Here is a 19,523-nt window from a genome sequence, read left to right on the forward strand (position 1 = left end):
AAAAGTAACAGTAACGTTACACAACGATTTTTTTTATCATCAAAAATGATATTTTTTGATGATAAAAATGATATAAAATATTTTTAACTTTTTTTGGTGCATATTAAAAGTAAACGTTTTCATCTTTTATATTATACCAGCAGAATTTTTTAAATTAAACAAAATAAACGCTAAACAAATAATAAATTATACCATACTATTAATGAGAGGGCTAAATACCAAGAAGCAACAGGCCATTCACCATCATGAATTTCACAACTGTCAAAAGTCAAAATACGAGTAGGTTTTGTTTCGGTAATCTCGCTATCTCGCTAATGTCAATAAAGATAACCAAGATGTTAATTTGGGTATTTTAATAGTGTTTGTAAACATATAGTTTTAAGGTAAATTAATCAACAAAAATGTCTTACAGTGTAAATATATCGGTCGAAGCTCCAATCGAAAATCAAATACAAGAAATTACTTATGATGGAACAGAGATATATCAACCGTAAGTAACTGCATGTTGAGAAACTAGAGTGTAATACATATAACTTTTCTAGGCCTTTAACTCTCTCTGAGAGTCTCGCGAAGTATGCTCAAAAGATAGACTTCAGTAAAACGTCGGAATTAGAAATTAAGAAGGAAGAAACTAATGAAGATTCTAAATCAGATACTGACAGTAAAGATGCGTTTCAGTCTTCATTGTGGCCATGGGATTCTGTAAGAAATAAACTTAGGAATGCTCTTCAGGAAGTATGTGTATTAGCCGACGTATTGGCGATTGCTAAAGACAAAAGATACTTAGTTCTGGATCCTGTACAACAAGAATCTCTTGATACAAAACCTATGGTTCAAATCTATGCTAGGAAAAAAGCATTAGCAGGTATGAAACTATAATATTAGATAATCTAAGTAAAGTAGGGACCATAGTATAACCACACAATTGATATAATCTGAACTTCATTCTGGATTTTTTTAACAATCCCACTAAACACTTTATGTTTTTATTCATCCATAGAATAATGAAGGTGGTATTTAGTGGTAAAAAATCATCTACCTACATATTTTGTCTCCTTTTTGCTGCTAAGATGTTCCATTTGTTAAGAAGGGGCAGATCTACTGTGGTTACTTTTATGTTTGATATAAAGCAGTGAAGACTTTCGTGGATTCATAATTCTTTTTATTCATTATCCTTGTATTTCAATAATAGCTTTATCTCCTGAAATGCCACAAATATGAAATCTTGACAATATTTTTTCTTATTTGTTCTTCATTACATATTCTTATCTTAATCATTCTCACCTTTTTTGTATTTTTAACTTTTTAATTACATACTATATTATAATATTTATGCTTTCTAGGTGCTGCTAGTGTGTTATTAGCTGGTGCAGAAAAGATGAAAAATTCTCAAAATGAAGCAGCAAGAAGTAGAACAACCTTAGATTTTCATATAGAACTTCTTAGGTTAAGACAAAACTGGAGACTGAAGAAGGTCTCCAATACAATCATAGGAGATCTCAGTTATAGGACTACAGGCTCGAAGTACTTACAGACTGGCACATTTGAGGTATGCTACATTTGCTAGAAATTTTGGACTTTGTTCAATATCATGATTCATTTCATATCTTTTAGAATTACATATAGATGAAACCTGCAAATTTTCATTTAAGTTTTTCCACTTGCTCTGTCTTTCACTTTAGATACTTCTGTAATCCATTTGTTTCTTTTGAAAGCTTTAAGTTTTAAATGCTACATTTGTCTTTCCATTGATCTTTGCACTTTTACAATTTTGTTGAAATTTGTATAATTATCATTATTAAATGTCTCATTGTACATATTTCTACTTTTATTTTATTAACAAAATGCCATCTAGCATATCCTTGGCAGCTTTTTTAATCAAATCATCCATATTTTTTTCTTCCTTCTACAATAATATATGCCACATCCTTTATAGTTATTTATTTATAAACTTCATACAGTAATATATGTAGATCTTTGTTCTGAAAATTTAATGTATCAGTCCATTGAAGAAATTCACATCATAAATTTATAGTTTTTCTTTGTACTTTGTTTTCCTTGTTTCCATTAAGAATCACTTAAAAATTATTTATTGTTTAGGTGACCAAAGCAGAAGATGAGGAAAAAACTAACAGTCCACCTAGCAGTCCACTGCCAGGAGGTCCTGCTCCGATAAAACCTACAAGTGCTTTAAGAGTATCAATTCCCACTGAGCTGCAAGGTGTTGCTTACATTGAAGTTTTGTGCCAAAAAGGTAAATAAATACTACTTATAGTGATATATTTAGTCAATAAAGCACTGAAAACAATTTTTACAATGTGTTTTTAAGTGTGTACAATTAACTCTAGTAAAGAAAGTTGTTTCAAGAATACTCCAAAGTTGACAAAGCTCTATTACAATATGCTACATAAAGGTTGGATGTGATAAAATGTTTAATCTTTTGGTGCTGTATTTTTTATCATTGTGTTCTTTTATGATTTGTATTAAAGTTTATTGGCAATTATTCGACAGCAATTAATGAGAAATTAATTTTTTAGATCAAGAAGATCTTTGTACTGCCAATCTGACTCTCCTCGGCTCTGGTCCTCCACCATCCAATCCTGATATGCATTGGCAACAGAAACTGGAAGCTGCCCAAAATGTTCTATTTTGTAAAGAACTTTTCAATCAACTAGCTAAAGAGGCAGTACAGCTACAAGCACCAGTACCACATATGGTTGTTGGAAATCAGATTATGGCGACTGTTTTGCCAGGTAACGAAATATATTTCTGGTATATCCACATACCTATAATTTAATTGAATGTTTAACCATTGCAGGACCAACCTTTTATTAGAAACAGTGAGGACCAAGTAAGGACCAATAAATGTCCACATATATTAATAAAAAACGTAGTTATTTATTAAAAGTAATTTAAAAATAAGACTTTTACAAATAAAAAAGTATTCCTAGGTGTTAATGGAACAGTTAAAAAGATAAAAATTTATAATTTACCCGGAGTCTTCGGCTTCAGTTAAATTGGCATCATCACAGGATACACAAACATTTGACTTCTTGCTGTGCTTACCGCTTACATACTTCTGGCATTTTGAACAAACTATGGTTGTTTTTGCCAACTTATTGATCTTTTCTCTTCTAGATTTTGCTAATTTGCAACATAATCGGCATCATCCCTTTCCATGTTGGAATGGTGTTGAAGGTACAACTTGGAAAAGTTTGCATTTGAGTATATTTTCCATGGCATGCACTACAAAATGATGAAGTCCATTTAAATTTGCAGCTCTTCTTTCGAATCTATGAAGTAGTGATTGACAATGGAGGGTAGAGAAGACTATACAACTTCGAACTTTATAGAATATACCAGGAACCTGATATCGTAAAACATGTTAAGATATCACGTCTGAGGTGGATAGGGCATGTAATGCGGATGGAACCAAGTGACCCAGCTAGAAAAACGCTCCTTGATAGACCTATTGGTCAGAGAAGAAGAGGAAGACCCAGAACAAGGTTCCTTGATAACATCGATGAAGACATGAGAAATATGGGAATACAGGCTTGGCGAAGAAAGGCGATGGATAGGGACGACTGGAGAAAAATTCTTGAGGAGGCTAGGACCCACGCAGTGTTGTAAAGCCAGAATGATGATGATTTAATAAAATAGTACTAGATAAGATATGCTATTAATTTGTAATTTTTGTTTCAATAATATTCTTATTTTCTTTCATTTAATGAAATTTAAATATTAGTTTATATGGAATTAACCCACAATTAATTGTAATTGTGAAAATTACATTTTACATTTGTTTCAATTTCGATTTGTTTAATTTAAAATGCAGAAATTGTTTTCAAGAAATTTTAAAATAAAAATTATTAATGATCATATCCTATAAATGTTTATAAATTGATTTAAACAATGTTTTATACATGCATCAACCTGTACAGAAAGAATTAAAGAATGCTGTATAGCTCATTCTTCGTTATGCTAATGGGACTTTTACTCAATAGATACAAAACAATTACTGAGTCTTCGATAATGTTTGTGTAGACATACCTCTAGACTTTTAACATATGGTTTAACGTTTTTAGATCAGTTTTATTTACTCTTACTTTTGTTTTCAATCGGATATATTTAATAACTTATCAATTTCCCAGGTATTCAACTAATTATTGGATTAAGGCACTCCACATCAGGTGACAAAAAACAACAAAATCCTCCACCATCTAAAAGTGATCACGACCATGTTCTGGAACATTCTTTGCATCAACTTCTAAGGGAAGTACACCACAAAAATACACACCATCCTTTCCCTCATCCAGCAACTGGGCCTTTAGGTCCATCTAAGAAGAGAATGCTTGCAGGTAAGACAAACATTTGTTTAATTTTTTGTTTTATATTTTACAGTGTATTATTTATAATTTTTACTTCGAGTCTATCTGTTTCTCTTATTACCTTTAAAACTATGTGTAAACCATACCAAGTGTCTTTGTTCTTATACATATTTTAATCTAGTTTCATTTCTTTATGCATTTGTTGGTTTCTGAACCTTTCCAATTTCGATCTACTGCAGCTTTGTCTTACATAGTCCAATTCTGTCGTCAACGATTTGTTTCTGTTAGCTGCAGTGGCGTATTAATTCCACAACGCAGCAGTAAACTATTAGAGAAAATTTTTTGGCTTTTTTTTAGTTTTACTTTTACACTATAGTTAATCTTACTTTGTTTTAGGTCCTATGGCAGCTGACCGGTACGAACTTCTTGAAATGACAAAAACCCAAACACTCCTAGAGCAAATAGTTCAACAAGCTCAACATTTTATTATGAGGATGAGAACTGAGTATGTGCTCGACACAATAGCAAAAGAAGTAAAAGATCCACTCATTACCTCTCACTGGAATACTTTGAATAGTCCAACACAATCTTGTGTTAAAATTCATATTTCGACCCATGGTTACGATGCTGTTTGTAGAACACCTCTTATAATACATGTTGGTGAGTATTTTACATTAAAGTTAGATTCGTTAAATAATTGCTCATATTCACATTACCCTAACAAAATGGTTTACAAATCATTTTACTGCTAATGAATGTGTACAGTTAAATAAAGTCAGGATTGTTTCGATCTAAACGTTTTGTTTTAATTAACTGTTTTAAACATTTGTTTAGGTTTAAAATAGTTTTTGTTTAAAACAGTTTAAAACCTGTATAAAACACTTAACTTAAACAAACATTTTTTTTTCATTTTCTTTATTAATATGATAAATAAACATGAGAAACATTCTCAATTACATTTTACAAACTTTTGTAATTGCATCGCTTACATTCCTATTATCCATTGTTCTCTGGCTCGAAGTCCTTCAAATAAATTTTCGATCATAGTTTTTTCTTCGGAATTAAACTAAATTACTCACAATTCACAAAAAGTAAACGCAAAAGCGCGTTCCACTAGTAATACTATAAACAATTCTGTTTTCTGCTTTATGAAACCCCTATCAGTGCGCTTATGAAACCGACTTACAGGTAACATACAATAAAAGAACTACCCGAACAATGGCGTTATTGGCAGTTACATCACCTTTATCTGCAACGGCATTTTTGATCTCGAACATTATCTACCGTTAGAGAAAGATATAAACTACAACATTGCAGATAACTTCAAGTTGACTCATACAGAAGAAGAAGGTTTTTGTCAATTTTTAAGATGTTAAACAGATTCTGCAATAATCTGCTAATTTGTTTATTAAAAAATAATTAAATTTTCGCCTTTTATCGGTATTCCAGCAATAAAAATATTTTTTTCTAAAGAGTAAACATCCAATTTTTCTGGCCTATTAAAAACCATCAGAATATGAGTCACTCGCTGCAATTGTGGTTCTTTATTGTAATTTGCGCCAATTTTTCTTACACAACCTTATATCGTCATATTAAAAAAAATTTGATATAAAAAAAATCGTATACTTCATGAGCAGCGTATTTTATTTAAAAAATGGATGAACGGAATTTGTGTTCAAAAATTTATTACCATTAATTGATTTATTGAATGTCGACCAATAGCAAACAAGAGAAGTAGAGGTAGACCTCAAAACAGATCGACTGATGACATCAAGCGAATGGCTGGTCACGAATGGATGCAAAAAACAACAAACAGAAAACTGTTATCAATGTATTCTCCTATTCTTGTGAGAATGTGAGTTTGATTAACTGCGTTATGAACGTGATGATCTTACAGTGGGACCTCGTGCTATTAGTATTTAGAAATATAATCTTTTAATCATCAGATGTGACATTGACATAACGCTAATATCAGAGACTCATTTTTCAAGTAAAAACTTCTTTAAAATGCGAAACTACATAATCTACAATACCAGACAAACAGACGGTATAGGTCATATGGTGGAACGGCTACTGTAATCAAAATTAAACACTATGAGACTTTGAAAAAGAATACTTGCAGGCTATTTAGTTGTTGGCACGGCTAAGATAAAGAGGTTTTAAATACAATTAAAGTCAGAAAACTGTAATATTTGGGTCCTGTCATGAGGGGCGAGCGTTATAACTTGTTGCAATTAATAATGCAAGGAAGAATACAGAAGAAGAAGAAGTTTATTGATTCAAAAATAGGGAAAGCCCTAATACATACAAAATTAATCAATTTATAACATTCATATATGATAAAAATAACAATTACACTTAAAATATAGTATCTATCTACACTTATTAAAAAATATAAAACAGTAATATTATAACATAAAACATAACAACAAAACAACTACCTAACTATTGGTGCTTTTAATATGGTCCATTAATTTGCTTTTAAACATTTGTATAGATGAACAACTTTTAACTGTTTGAGGAAGCTTATTAAAAAGATCAAAACCCTTAAACAACAAAGAGTTTCTTGAAGCCGTCCTTTTTGTTTTCACAATGTGTAAAATGCACTTACCTCGAGTAGGGTAATTGTGAATATCACAATTCCGTGTAATAAACTCACAAAAGTAAGCAGGGGCCAAATTATTTAGAATTTTATAAATGAACAACATTAAAGGTAAAAGACCCTTTGTTGAACTAAAACCCACTGCAGCATGCTAAGCATTGTTGCTATAGGTGTATATCTGTTTCCACCAATAATGATTCTCATTCCACAGAGCAAAAATCGAAATGAGGTTGAATAATCGCATTAAAAACTGTAATTTTAGTTGCAGTTGACAAATTTTTAGATATTCTTGAAAAAAGTATAATTTTTTAGAAATCTTTTTTAATAGGTAATTAAAATGGTCATTAAAAGACAATAAATTATCCAATTTAAAACCAAGGTACTTAATTATTGTAATGATTTCTATATTGTCATTGTCAATTTGAAGATTAATAGTATTAATATCAATATTTGAGTATTTGTATTTCGTTGTTATTATCATAGCCTTTGTCTTTAACACATTTAACTTTAGTTTGTTGATCTTTAAATATTTGTTAACAGACTGCAATGCTGAGTTCATTTTAGATACAGCATTTTCTAAGTTTGAATCAAAACATGCAAGTAGGGTGTCATCTGCATACATATTAAAGAAATCACATTTAACAAACAAGTTTATATCATTTAAATACAATATAAATAAAAGGGGTCCTAAGACACTACCTTGAGGTACCCCAATATTAACACTAATTGCAGAAGAAGTAATATCATCAATCCTCACTTGTTGCTTTCTATTCAATAAGTAATCTTTAAACCATTCAAGAACATTTCCTCCAATACCATAGCCTTCTAATTTAGTGAGAAGTATATTACGATCAATAGTTTCAAACGCTCTTTTTAAATCAAGGAATACTACTACTACATAATTATTATTGTCCAATTCAGACCTGAATTTACAAAGTGAAAGTTGCAGTGCAGTTTCACATGAATACTTTTTACGAAAACCTGACTGAGTATTCATTAAGATTTCATTTTTATCAATGTGATCCATGACTTGATCATATACTACCAATTCTAATAATTTCTCAATGGGAGGAAGTATATTTATTGGTCTAAATTCATCTGCCTTAATAGTATTATTAACTTTTGGTATGAGAACAATTGTACTGATTTTTAATAAATCTGGAATTTTTGATGATCTAAGAGAAGTATTTATAAAATTTAAGATAACGTGACCACAAGTTACAAAAGACTCTTTTAATATTTTGGAGTTTAGTATTTCATTAATGTTACTTCTATTATCTAACGACTTAACCATGACTGCCAAGTCGCTCAGTGACAGTAACCGAAATTCATGTATACAAGGATACAAATTCTGATTATCATAAATCCATAGTTCTTCAGAGTCGATAGTTTCAACAATTTGCTGAATACTAGAGACGAAATACTCACCAAACTGACGCACCATTTCAACTTTGTCACTCAGAAAGCATAACTGATTCTGAACCATAAATTCAATGCGATAAGGGAATTTTTGACAATTATTGTTAATTAGTGTTTTTAGCGTTTTCCACATAAGTCTAGAGTTATTTTTATACCTATCGATTTTATCAAAATAATATTGTTCCTTTTTTGCTTTTAACATATTAACTACTACATTTCTTGCTCTTTTAAAATGCTCCCATTTGGCATTTCTATCATTTATGTTAGCAGTTTTAAAAGCTTTGTATAATTTGTCCCTAATTTTAATTTTACTATTAACTTCGTTATCAAACCGTGGTATGTTACTTTTGATCTGACATGTTTGAATAGGTGCTATTTTATTTATGACAGACTGACTGTTTGATAAAATTTCATTGTAAATGGTATTGACATCAGTACAATCTAAATCCCAATCACAAGAAAGTAAATTCATTTGGATTTGATATATTTTTTCCTCGTTCAGACATCTGTAACGTTTACTAGATACATTAAAATTTTGAAAGCTATTACTAAAACTGACCGATATTATAGAATGATCACTCAACTTGGGAGTTGAATGAACAAAACAACTAACCAGATCATTATTAACAAGAACATAATCAATTAAGGTTTCACTAAAATTCGTAATTCTAGTAGGTTCTGTTACTAACTGCTTATTGCCACATTGTAAAAACATTGCTTTAATTTTCTGAGTGTAGAAGCTAGTACTTAAAAAATCCAAATTAAAATCACCAATTAAAATACAATTGACATTACTTTTAAATAATTCATCAAAAATATGCTCTAAGTTATCTAAAAATACTGCATCAGAACTAGAAGGTGAATGATACATGCCACCCAAAACAATCTTGTAAGAACCAATATCTACTTTAATAAATTTACACCAAAAATTATCTTCTTTAACAAAAGTTTTAGCGGCAGTACACTTAAGGTTATCCTGAACATATAGTACAACACCCCCTGTAGATCGTTTAGATGAATTACAGCGTATCACCTTATACCCACACAAAGCAATTTCAGAATCTTCAATTTCACTCGTAACTCGAGCTTCGCTGACTATTATTTTAGGACAATAACACAGCAGACTTAACTTGATTTGATCCATTTTGTTTAACAAGCTCTGTGGTAGACCCCATACAGGGTAGAAGGAGTCGCGTAAGAAGACGCATCTCCTAGTTAAACAATTTGAGAGCTTGGTTTAACTGCACTTCTGCTGACCTCTTTAGAGCAGCGGTATCGAAAGTGCGCATTGTCGTGATGATTGCCAACCTTCTTAGAGGAGATGCAGTTTATTATTCGCCACGACACAGAGTAAAATAAGCAATTTGAAATATTGGATAATAGATTACTGGCTGGAGGAGATTATAACTCTAAACATATGTATGGGTATCGAGATTAATTATCCCCAAAAGAACTATAAAGTTCGCTACCATAAACAGAAACAATTACATGTATGCTTGAAATGGAAAAGTTTCTAATGATTGGCTATATACCGTAACCATAATAGCTAAAAACTTCACACTGAAGTAAAAACTGCTACTGTAATTTTACGTTTTACACTGTAAAATTTAAGAGTTTTAACATTTCACGTACATATATTTATTGCTTTCTCGGGAATTCTTCATATTAGATTATACTAACAAGAAAATACAACTCTGCTTTGTATGTCTTATTATAAGACTTGTCTGTATCATTTACTTTAAACCGAACCTGCTATATGTGATAAGCTTTTCCCTATCCGCACCTGAAAGTCGCCTGATGGAGGACTGGTTACCTCACATTGAATAAAATAAGTAGACTTACAAAATAATTTGTTTTATTTAAAAAACAAATTAATGATAACCAATCAATCGTGTCAGCAATTTACCAGCTCTCTATCTGTAATTTTGTGTACCAGTTTTCGCAACGGTTCCTGTCATAAGTTTCCCCACCTGGACTATAAGTGGCTAGATATACATGTATTGGTTAAATTCGCAGATTTTGGTATAATATATTTTGTAATATTTACATCTTTACATAATTTTAATATTTTAGGGCAGAAGAATCTAAAATGTATCTGCAGAGACGGAAAAGTGATGAATATGAGTTATGAACCACAGGAATTAAGAGATCTAATATTTTGTCATATTAACCAGCATCAAATATTGGCCGTTCAAGCTTTAGCTAAGACAATGGGATGGCAAGCTTTAGGAAACTCCAATCATTTAGGTAAGAAAATCGACATTTATTTTAGGGGCATGATATGATCGAGGGGCAGGCGATGCGTGTGCGACTTGAGTCTAGCCAGGTTCTCCGTTCTTATGTTTCAGTCTGGGATCTTGGCTATCTTAGTCTGTGCTCTGACAGTCAGGCAGCTCTGAAGGCCCTGGATGCATCGAGAGTTAGCTGCAAGTTGGACCGATGTCCTTGAAAGACGGTACTCGTCCACTTTGCCTCTGGGACCCGAACTTATGATTGAAGTGCCATTCATTACCGGTCGGGGTTCGGGTCTTGTGGGCTAATAGTGGAAGTTTAGAACAGGCTAGGCCTCTTGTAGCAGTATATTCCGAGAGTCTCTCAACTCACTTCTACTTAACCGTAGATGCTCTTTGACGGTCAGTATGCTTGCTGACTGACCTACACATATATACTTGGATTGATAGATAACTCAAGGTACCTTATATGATGACGAGGAGGAAACCTCCTCTCTTATCCTTATTTAAGTGCCCAACTCTGTAAGTTCCCACCAGAGCTGGCAAAACCTTAATTCGATGTTTATTCAACCGAGTCAAGTGAAGGATATACATCTAAAAAGGCTCGAGACTTTCTGTGAAGTTAGGGGTCTATTAAGGGAATAGGCGCCTCGGACAAAAGCATGGATTTAGAATCTGGGCTCTTATATATAGCTGGGTGTCAAGATGTTCCGAGACCGGGTCGTCACAGGACCAGTCCGTATTATATGAGGTGATACGATGGATTTGCCGTAAGACGTTTAAGTGCCTGAAAGACTCAGAAATGGGGTCCAATCGGAAACTACCGTATACCATAAGCTGCGCTGTCCTAGTGGATAACGAGATTGACTTAAAATCCATTGGGAACATATTCCCAATCCTATACATAGCGCAATCTTTTTGTTTTCATTTTTATTATTTTTATATAAAATCAAACCAAAAGAAAATATAGTAGAATTTAAAAAAGATATTCTATTATATCTATAACTTATTTCTAGCTACATATTTCGACCCATTGACTTTTATAAAGATTAACATTCCCAAGTTTAAAAAAACTACTAAAGACATAATATTTTAAATCTACTCATTTAATTAAACTAATTTTAAACAAATATTTTCAGGTACTGGTACCGTTGAACCTCTAGGAAATGCCAGTTCTTGTCTATTATCTTCACCTACAGGAGACAGAATAATAGCGGTACGCTGTGAACCATCAACTGGAACACAAGTTTCTGTCGCGCATTCACCACGAACTGACTTTTTCCCAAGTCGACTCGTAACAGAAAGAAAATGGGAGCATTTAGGCGGTCAGTTTAGAGATGTTAGGTTGGACAAGATGGAGGGTAGAAACTTTTTGCATAAAATGGAACTCTTGATGGCTAGTTTAACTAGTAGTTCTTAATTTAATACGGTGCATTCACATACGAAATGTGACTTTTTTATCGTATTGATATATTAAAGTGTTGTGAGTAAAGTGAATACTAGATATAAGAATATAAAAGATATTATCAGTGCACTTCATAAATAAATGGTACCAACATAATACCAAAGTATTGTTCTTTTCCTACTAAATCCGTTGGACGTCATCATTTGACGTTTTCACACAACGTTGCCGTATTGTTGGGTTAATAAAATAATGAAAATGTAAGGGTAATAATTTATGTGTTTAAAGTTTGAACACAATCGTTCTTTTGATGAAGTAAAATAATGATAGATCGCAACGACAAAAAATGAATATGAATTATAATGAAGAATTTCAATTTTATAATGAAGAAATTATTCAAATTTAAATTTAAAGTAAACTTTTACTTGACAATAGATTCATAATGACTAAAGAGTAGAACATTATCTTCTTCTTCTTTAGGTGCCGTGTTCGTATTCAGACGTTGGCCGACATCATGTTTACAATTTCCTGAAACCTTTCTCTATCGGCTGCTCCGCGAAATAATCCTTTTACTGTGGCACCACAACATTGTCTAATATTACGCAGCCATGAAAGTTTCTTTCGACCAATCCATCTCTTTCCTTCCACTTTTTCTTGTATTATAAGGCGAAGTAGATAGTATTTGGGTCCTCTAATTATAGTACCGAAGTATTATTGAGTCCTCTAATTATCACATTATAACTTACTTCCATCTTGGAATCAGATTCACGTTGAGCCTGGGTGGTAAGTTGAATACTTAAATTACCGCGCCCAATAGTCCTGCTCCTGTAGAAGTTAAAGGCACGCGTAACATTGAGATACACCCTCAAACAAGTCATCTAAAACAATTCTTAAAGACGATTAGTTAATTCTGACTCTTGTCATGAAAGTCTCCGAGTTCACATATGGTTACTATCGGGACGGTGAATTTTTATGAAGATTTTACTATATTAGCTTCGTTGGCGGAATTATAAGCAATTGGTTGTACTGTGACGACACTGTATATTGTAGATAAAGGTCTAAGACACCTTTCCTTACTACGAGCTAAGTCCCACTTTTAAGTTATAGATATATACCCTGCATATATATATAACTGTCGGTTAGGTTTTAGTGTCTGCTCTCGAGCCCCTTTTGAGTCGAAGTTTTACTTCAATAAGTACTTAAAGCTTATCGCTGCCCCGCTCGTAAACTTTTTTCGGTTCTGCAGAGATTCACCACACATTTTGCTTTGTTTCTAGCAGAGTATGCGCCTCTTGCGGCTGACAGGACGGGACATTTGAACTACCCTGACGCGTTACTGACCGAGCATGAACCTTAGTTAAGACCGGAACTATTTGTCAATTCGTGTAGGCAACGCCCCCTCCGCCTCAGTATAGCCCTGCCTGAATGGTATTACACAACGTGAAGTTTGACGTCGTACGTAACAATTACACAAATGGTTCCGGTCTTGGCTAAGGTTCATGTTCGGTCGGTAATCACATTCACGCTTACCGAAAGTGACGTCAGAGTAGTTCAAATTTCCCGTCCTGCCCGGCGCAAGTGGCCATACTCTGCTGTTCCTGATCCATTATTGTAACTTGTGAAGCTAAGGAATAGATGGTCGCTGCCGGCAGAGCCCCTCATGTCTTAGATCGCTAATAAAATGTGGATTGTACCGGATACCCATAGTTGAGCTGTCCTTAAGTTCCACTTCATCATGGAGGAAACCACTGAAAACAAACGGATATGCATAGGGCAGGCGGCTATGCATAATCCTAATATACCGCCTCCCCAACCTCAAGGTGTAACACCATCGTTCCAAAGGGGTGCACGGCCCAGGGGTAACATAGTGGGCTACAAGCGATGCCCAAAAGAGATGGCGAACCTGAGGGGAAAATAGACTTGGCCCCACTGGACCGATCAGCACGACCCAACTCGTGGGAAGAAAGATGAGAAGTAAAAAGAAAAATAAAAAAGACGGAAGAGGGAGCAGCGGGGATGAAGGAGAAAGTGTAGAAGAGGGGGAGTGAAAGAAAGGGATGAAACTCGAGAGAAGAAAAGCTGGAGGAGAGAAGTACGACAGAGATGCATTTTGTCACCGCTGCTATTTAATGTTTATAGTGAAAGCATCTGCCAAGAAACCCTTTTGCAAGCAAACGAAGGAATCGTAATCAATGGAGAGGTTGTAAATAATATTCGATACGTAGACGACACTGTACTAGTTGCAAGAACAGTAGAAGAATTACAACGATTACTTACAAATATAAATATTGCCTGCTACAATTATGGCATAAGTAAAGATAGTTCAAACACTCCTGGCCATGGAGCTGCGCGAAGGCGGAGTCAAATTCACGTAAAGGCAGAAAGGTTCTATTTTAAGTGGAATTATACAGCGCATAGTACAATGCATTTTGTATGGAAGTGGAGAAAACCAAATTTCGTCTACTGCGTCGTGGTCAGGAGTGCTTGCACTATCAATATCAAAAAAACCAACTATATGGTCTTCAGTAAAACTCGATGAGTAAGAACATGACACAACCAGCACATATTAGTATAAACGGCATTCAAATTGAAAAAGTATCAATATCATACTTGGGGACTTCAATAAACGAAACTGAAGACGAAAACAATGAAATAAAAAGACGTATCGAAATTGCCAGGGCCACCTTCATAAAGATGAGGAAATTCTTCTGCAACAAAGATATAAGCATCCCTCTATGATTAAGAATGCTAAGGGGCTACGTATTTAACACGCTATTATACGGTGTAGAGGCCTGGACTCTTAAACAAAACAATATAAAAAATATTGAAAGTTTCGAGATGTGGTGCTACCGTCGAATGCTGAACATAAGTTTGGTTGAAAGAGTCACAAACTTTGAAGTAATGCGAAGGATAAGAAAAGACCCAGAAATTTTGTCAACGATCAAACGAAGAAAACTCGAATATTTGAGTCACCTTATGAGCGGACATAAATATGCATTACTTCAAAATATAATGCAAGGAAAACGGAATCCAGGCCGTAGAAGAATGTCACTGTTGCGTAATTAGAGAGAGTGGTTTGGCTGTACCACTAATGAACTCTTTAAGTCCGCTGTAAACAAGGTCAGGATAGCCTTGATGATTTCCAATCTCCGATAGGAGTAGCACAAGAACAAGAAGAATGTGTCTTTATCTTCGAAAATATCGCCCTAACGGATTTCAATTTTATAGTTTCTTGATGACTTCAGCTGCTTTGTTTGCTAGCGTTCGACTTTTACCACATAAAAGTGGGCTATGGATAATCACTCTCAGTGAAAACTCAATGTTGGAATAAGAGTTACTTAACCTGGATGCAGGATGCAGCCCGATAGCCGGAGTTGATCTGTCAATTATGACCTAGTATTTTACAGACTCACGTAGATTTGTAATTTGAGATCTGTAAGTACCCATAGAATATAAAACCATCGATAAACATTACGCTCAGCAGAATCAGTTGGACCAGGAGAACCAGCTGATATATAACACAATGAAACCTCTTAAAGTTCACAAAAGAGTCTCTTCTATTAGCTCCGATTATACAAAGGATGTAAGCTTTAGACCAACGAATATAGATGCATGTTCGTTGCTTAGACTATAAAAAGATAAATAAGCTAACTTTAAACTATACCACCGAACAACTTAATATTCAGTGGTTGAGTATAATGATCAAAACCAAAACGAGTGTAGAGCTAGAATTATAACATGTCACATTTAAACTAAAAGAAGAAACGAAGGAAGATGATAGAGAATATTTGAGGTTATATAGTGATTAATTCAATTTAATTATCCCAAAGATGTAATATACGTCCAAAGACGCTTATAGAAGCGCAGTTCAAATGGGCGATTTGGTTACGGTTTAAGAGGGTGGCTGCATAAACTCACAGCGTGGTGCCGTGGCTGTCGGCTTAAAACTATCATGAAAATTTCATAATGAAATATGTAGTTAGGGGGAAGTGGGAAAGGAGTACGAACGGGTAACTTTGCATCTACGCCGAAACAAATTTCGATGCCATTGATTTGCAAACTATTTTTTGTTGTCTTTTTTTGTTTTTTCACAATAAAATCTTTATTGTCAATTTAAATTTTTAATTTTAAAACTTAAAAATGTATGATATTTACAATATTCAAAGTATTTATTTTTTTAATTGTATAACTTTGAATTAAAAATTGGTTTGTTCCAACACAACGAAAAACCGTCACATAACTTTTTATTATACTGTTTTTCTGCCCAGAAATTAACGAAACATTTTTAAAAAATTTCAATTTAAAAAAAAAGTATTCAATGAAACTTTTTACTAAATTATGAAATTTTCCATTTCGCCAAAACTTCCAAACTTCCATTTCATCCATAATTTTTCAATAACAACAAAAAGCATTCCTGATTTATTTTTGTAATAACAAAATAAACTTTAACAGTACATTTTAATGAATAGTACCTATATGTGAAAGTTTTTACGCTGTATGAGTACTATTTAATCTTGTTTTAAAATAACAACTAGTAGTATCTAAAACATAATTTTCACAATGAATGAATATTGGTGAAATTATTACAATATAGTCTTAAACTGATTTATACTTAAGATTTGTACATATTTCAATTAAAACTTTGAATCATAATAATTTTTCTAAAAAGATTAATTTATTAAAAGGTAAAATAATATTTTCTTTAAAAAATTTTATAAAACGCAAAAATTTAATCCTATTCTGCGACCACGCGGCATCTACATATAAAAATATCTAAAGTTGCATTTATTGCCCCACTCCCACTCTTTCATATTTTAGAAGCAGTGGTAGAGCCACAGCTGACATGACCGCTCCTTAGTGGTACCACGTGCAACACGTGCGTTCCACTTTTCTTTATCTAAGTCCCACTTTTTGCTAACTGTCAAAAATAACAGTGAATAATTCTTCTATAAGCGTCTATATTCTTTGATACGTCGTTGAATTATCCATACAGGATTTGTGTTTGAGACAATTTGACACAATAATATCAGTGTTAATTTTTAACTCAGATAAGTGATTTCAGTAAATATATTAGAATAGGTACTGAGATTAGAATATATTCAACAAAATGAAAGTTGCTGCTGGATTTGTTATATTTAGAGTAGTAAACAATATTGAATACCTCCTGTTACAAACTTCCAATGGCATACACCACTGGACTCCACCAAAGGGGCACGTTGATCCCGGAGAGACTGATATTATGGTCACTGCATTTAGAGAAACTCTTGAAGAATCCGGTCTTACAAAGGATGATTTAAAAGTGTATGAAGATTGCAAAACAACATTACATTATAAAGTTAATAATAAGCCAAAAGAAGTTCATTACTTTTTGGCAGAACTAGTTAACCCAAAGGCAAAAGTTATATTGTCAGATGAACACCAAGATTTTAAGTGGTTAGGATTATCTGAAGCTTGTGAAATTGTAGCATTTGAAGAGTTGCAGAATACACTTAAAGAATGCGAAAAATGCATTATTAACAAGAAAAGTGAGTCCAAGAATTTAAAATGAGCTAATTTTAAATATGTGATATATTTTATTTTATAAACATATGTTTTAAAATTGTATATTTGTTTATCATATTTATTAAATTGTAAAATGGGCTTTCAGTAAATTTTATAAAATTTAATAAATCATCTTTGTAAATGTTACTCAATGATATATAGATATTGGTTATTAAAATGTTAAATGTTAATTAAAAAATAATTTTTAATAAAAGGGATGTACTTTCTATTTATGCTCTTTTTTTCAAGCTGAATTGGAAAGAATTATATTTATATTTTTGATGAAGCTTTTCTGTGAGTCACCAACAAAATTATATATTCAGAATAGCTTAACATTCCTTTTTAAAGCTCTATATTTTGACGTTTCAATTTTTACTTCAGAAATCATTCTCAATAATATTATTTTGTTAGTTCCATGTTTGTATTCTCAAGTCTTAGAGCTTTTTCATGGCAGCTTCTTTCTAATTTCTTCACCTTACTCTTTCATTGATTTATTTATCATAATATCCTCTCCATCCATCTTTTTTCCCTTGCTCTATTAAGTTCTTTAAAATATTCAGTTCATATTTTTTTTTAAGTATTTTTCCATGTATATTTTTATACCATTTATTTTGCCTTTAATGGTTTTGTTACATGATATCTAACTATCTTATAATCCTTTTGTGTACCTGTTCTTACTTTCTTTTTTAATTTATTTGGAAAATATGTTGCTCAATCTAACGAAGTCTCAAGATACTCAGTCGAAAATCAACTGCTGAGTGATTCAACCATTCTTGTCTTTCTTTTCAGCTGGTAGGAATTGGTGTTATCACATGTGAAATATCTATTGGTAGGTTATGAGTTTTAAGATTTTAGAATTACATTACACACAAAAATGTTTCTGTTTATTGAGAAGTTAGTATACTAACTGAAGCTAAGAAAAAGCAAAACTTTTTTTTGATGCAGGTTTGAGCTGGACTAGGTTTTATTGCTGATACTATTTTGGCATCAAAAACTAAAGAAAGGTACTTACTGTCATGTTAATGTTCTATTGACAGACAAAAAAGAGTGGATATGTGCCCCCGCTATGAGTGGGCTAAACCACACATTGTTGAAAGTAAAAAAATCTGCATTGTGAGGTTAATAGTATATAAGCGACTGTACAAGACTAATCTGATGATACTTACTAAGGGAAAGTTTTACCAAGCATTTTAAAAAAAGTTCAACAGAAACACAAGAAGTTTTTGTCTGTCAGAAAAGATCAAGGATTTATTATCAAAAAAACATCCAAAAATGTGATGGGCTAAGTTCAGCCAAAGTATTGATTAAACCTAAAATTAAATAGCTTAAATCAAAATGAGCACTGATAAGATCAATAGCATGTAAAACTAGAGAAAAAAATATATTATGTTTAGTTCTCCCTTTGTGTGTATAACCTTAAGAATACAACCTTTCACAACTGAAAAAGTCTAAATTGTTGTTCAACGAAGAAGTGATAGAAGCTGTGTATGCCTGTTTTGCAGAGCAAGATAAAAATTGTTTTTAAATATTCTAGTGATGTTGCATATTTGTTGTAATAAATGTATTCAATTAAGAGCAGATTATGTTGAATAATAAAATACTTTGACTTTCAAATTGTATTTCCTTCTATTGTAGACAAAGAATGTTTCAATACAATCTCAGAAGTTAAAAAAACGTTATTTCTAAACGATTTTTGTGTGATTTTTTTATTTAAAAAAGTGATTACTTTTATATGCATAAAAGGGGATACTTGAATTTAATTTCCCCGTTTGAATTTATAGTCTATTGTTTTTAGGATTCCTTGAAATTAAGTATGAAGATATTAGCAATAAAATTTAAGTAATATAAGTAGATTAAACCTGCGATGAGATCACATGCCTTGAATTGTTTTCATTTTGTTAAATATTTGTTTAATTTTAAGGTAACTATGGTTTTTTATTTTTGTTGTTCCAAATATACCTAATTGTATAAAGATACTGTTTTGATATGTCTATACTTAC

The 19,523-nt window shown here is 32.5% G+C and overlaps 2 protein-coding genes across 2 annotated transcripts; both read left to right on the forward strand.

Moving 5' to 3' along the window:
• The first annotated feature begins 289 nt into the window (after positions 1-289).
• MED17 (mediator complex subunit 17) lies at positions 290-12,141 on the forward strand. The gene is made up of 9 exons (XM_072540869.1): positions 290-490; positions 543-865; positions 1,344-1,549; positions 2,101-2,254; positions 2,538-2,753; positions 4,152-4,358; positions 4,725-4,988; positions 10,423-10,596; positions 11,720-12,141. The coding sequence occupies exons 1-9, from the start codon at positions 402-404 to the stop codon at positions 11,998-12,000; spliced, it is 1,914 nt and encodes a 637-aa protein (XP_072396970.1). The 5' UTR covers positions 290-401; the 3' UTR covers positions 12,001-12,141.
• Positions 12,142-16,902: 4,761 nt separating this feature from the next.
• On the forward strand, positions 16,903-17,746 carry Datp (purine phosphoribosyltransferase family protein Apf). Its single transcript, XM_072540870.1, has one exon. It carries the CDS (start codon positions 17,090-17,092, stop codon positions 17,528-17,530), a length of 441 nt encoding a protein of 146 aa, XP_072396971.1. The 5' UTR covers positions 16,903-17,089; the 3' UTR covers positions 17,531-17,746.
• Positions 17,747-19,523: the final 1,777 nt, after the last annotated feature.

The sequence above is a fragment of the Diabrotica undecimpunctata genome, chromosome 8 (genome assembly GCF_040954645.1).
Source record: "Diabrotica undecimpunctata isolate CICGRU chromosome 8, icDiaUnde3, whole genome shotgun sequence".
NCBI classification, from domain to species: Eukaryota; Metazoa; Arthropoda; class Insecta; order Coleoptera; family Chrysomelidae; genus Diabrotica; species Diabrotica undecimpunctata.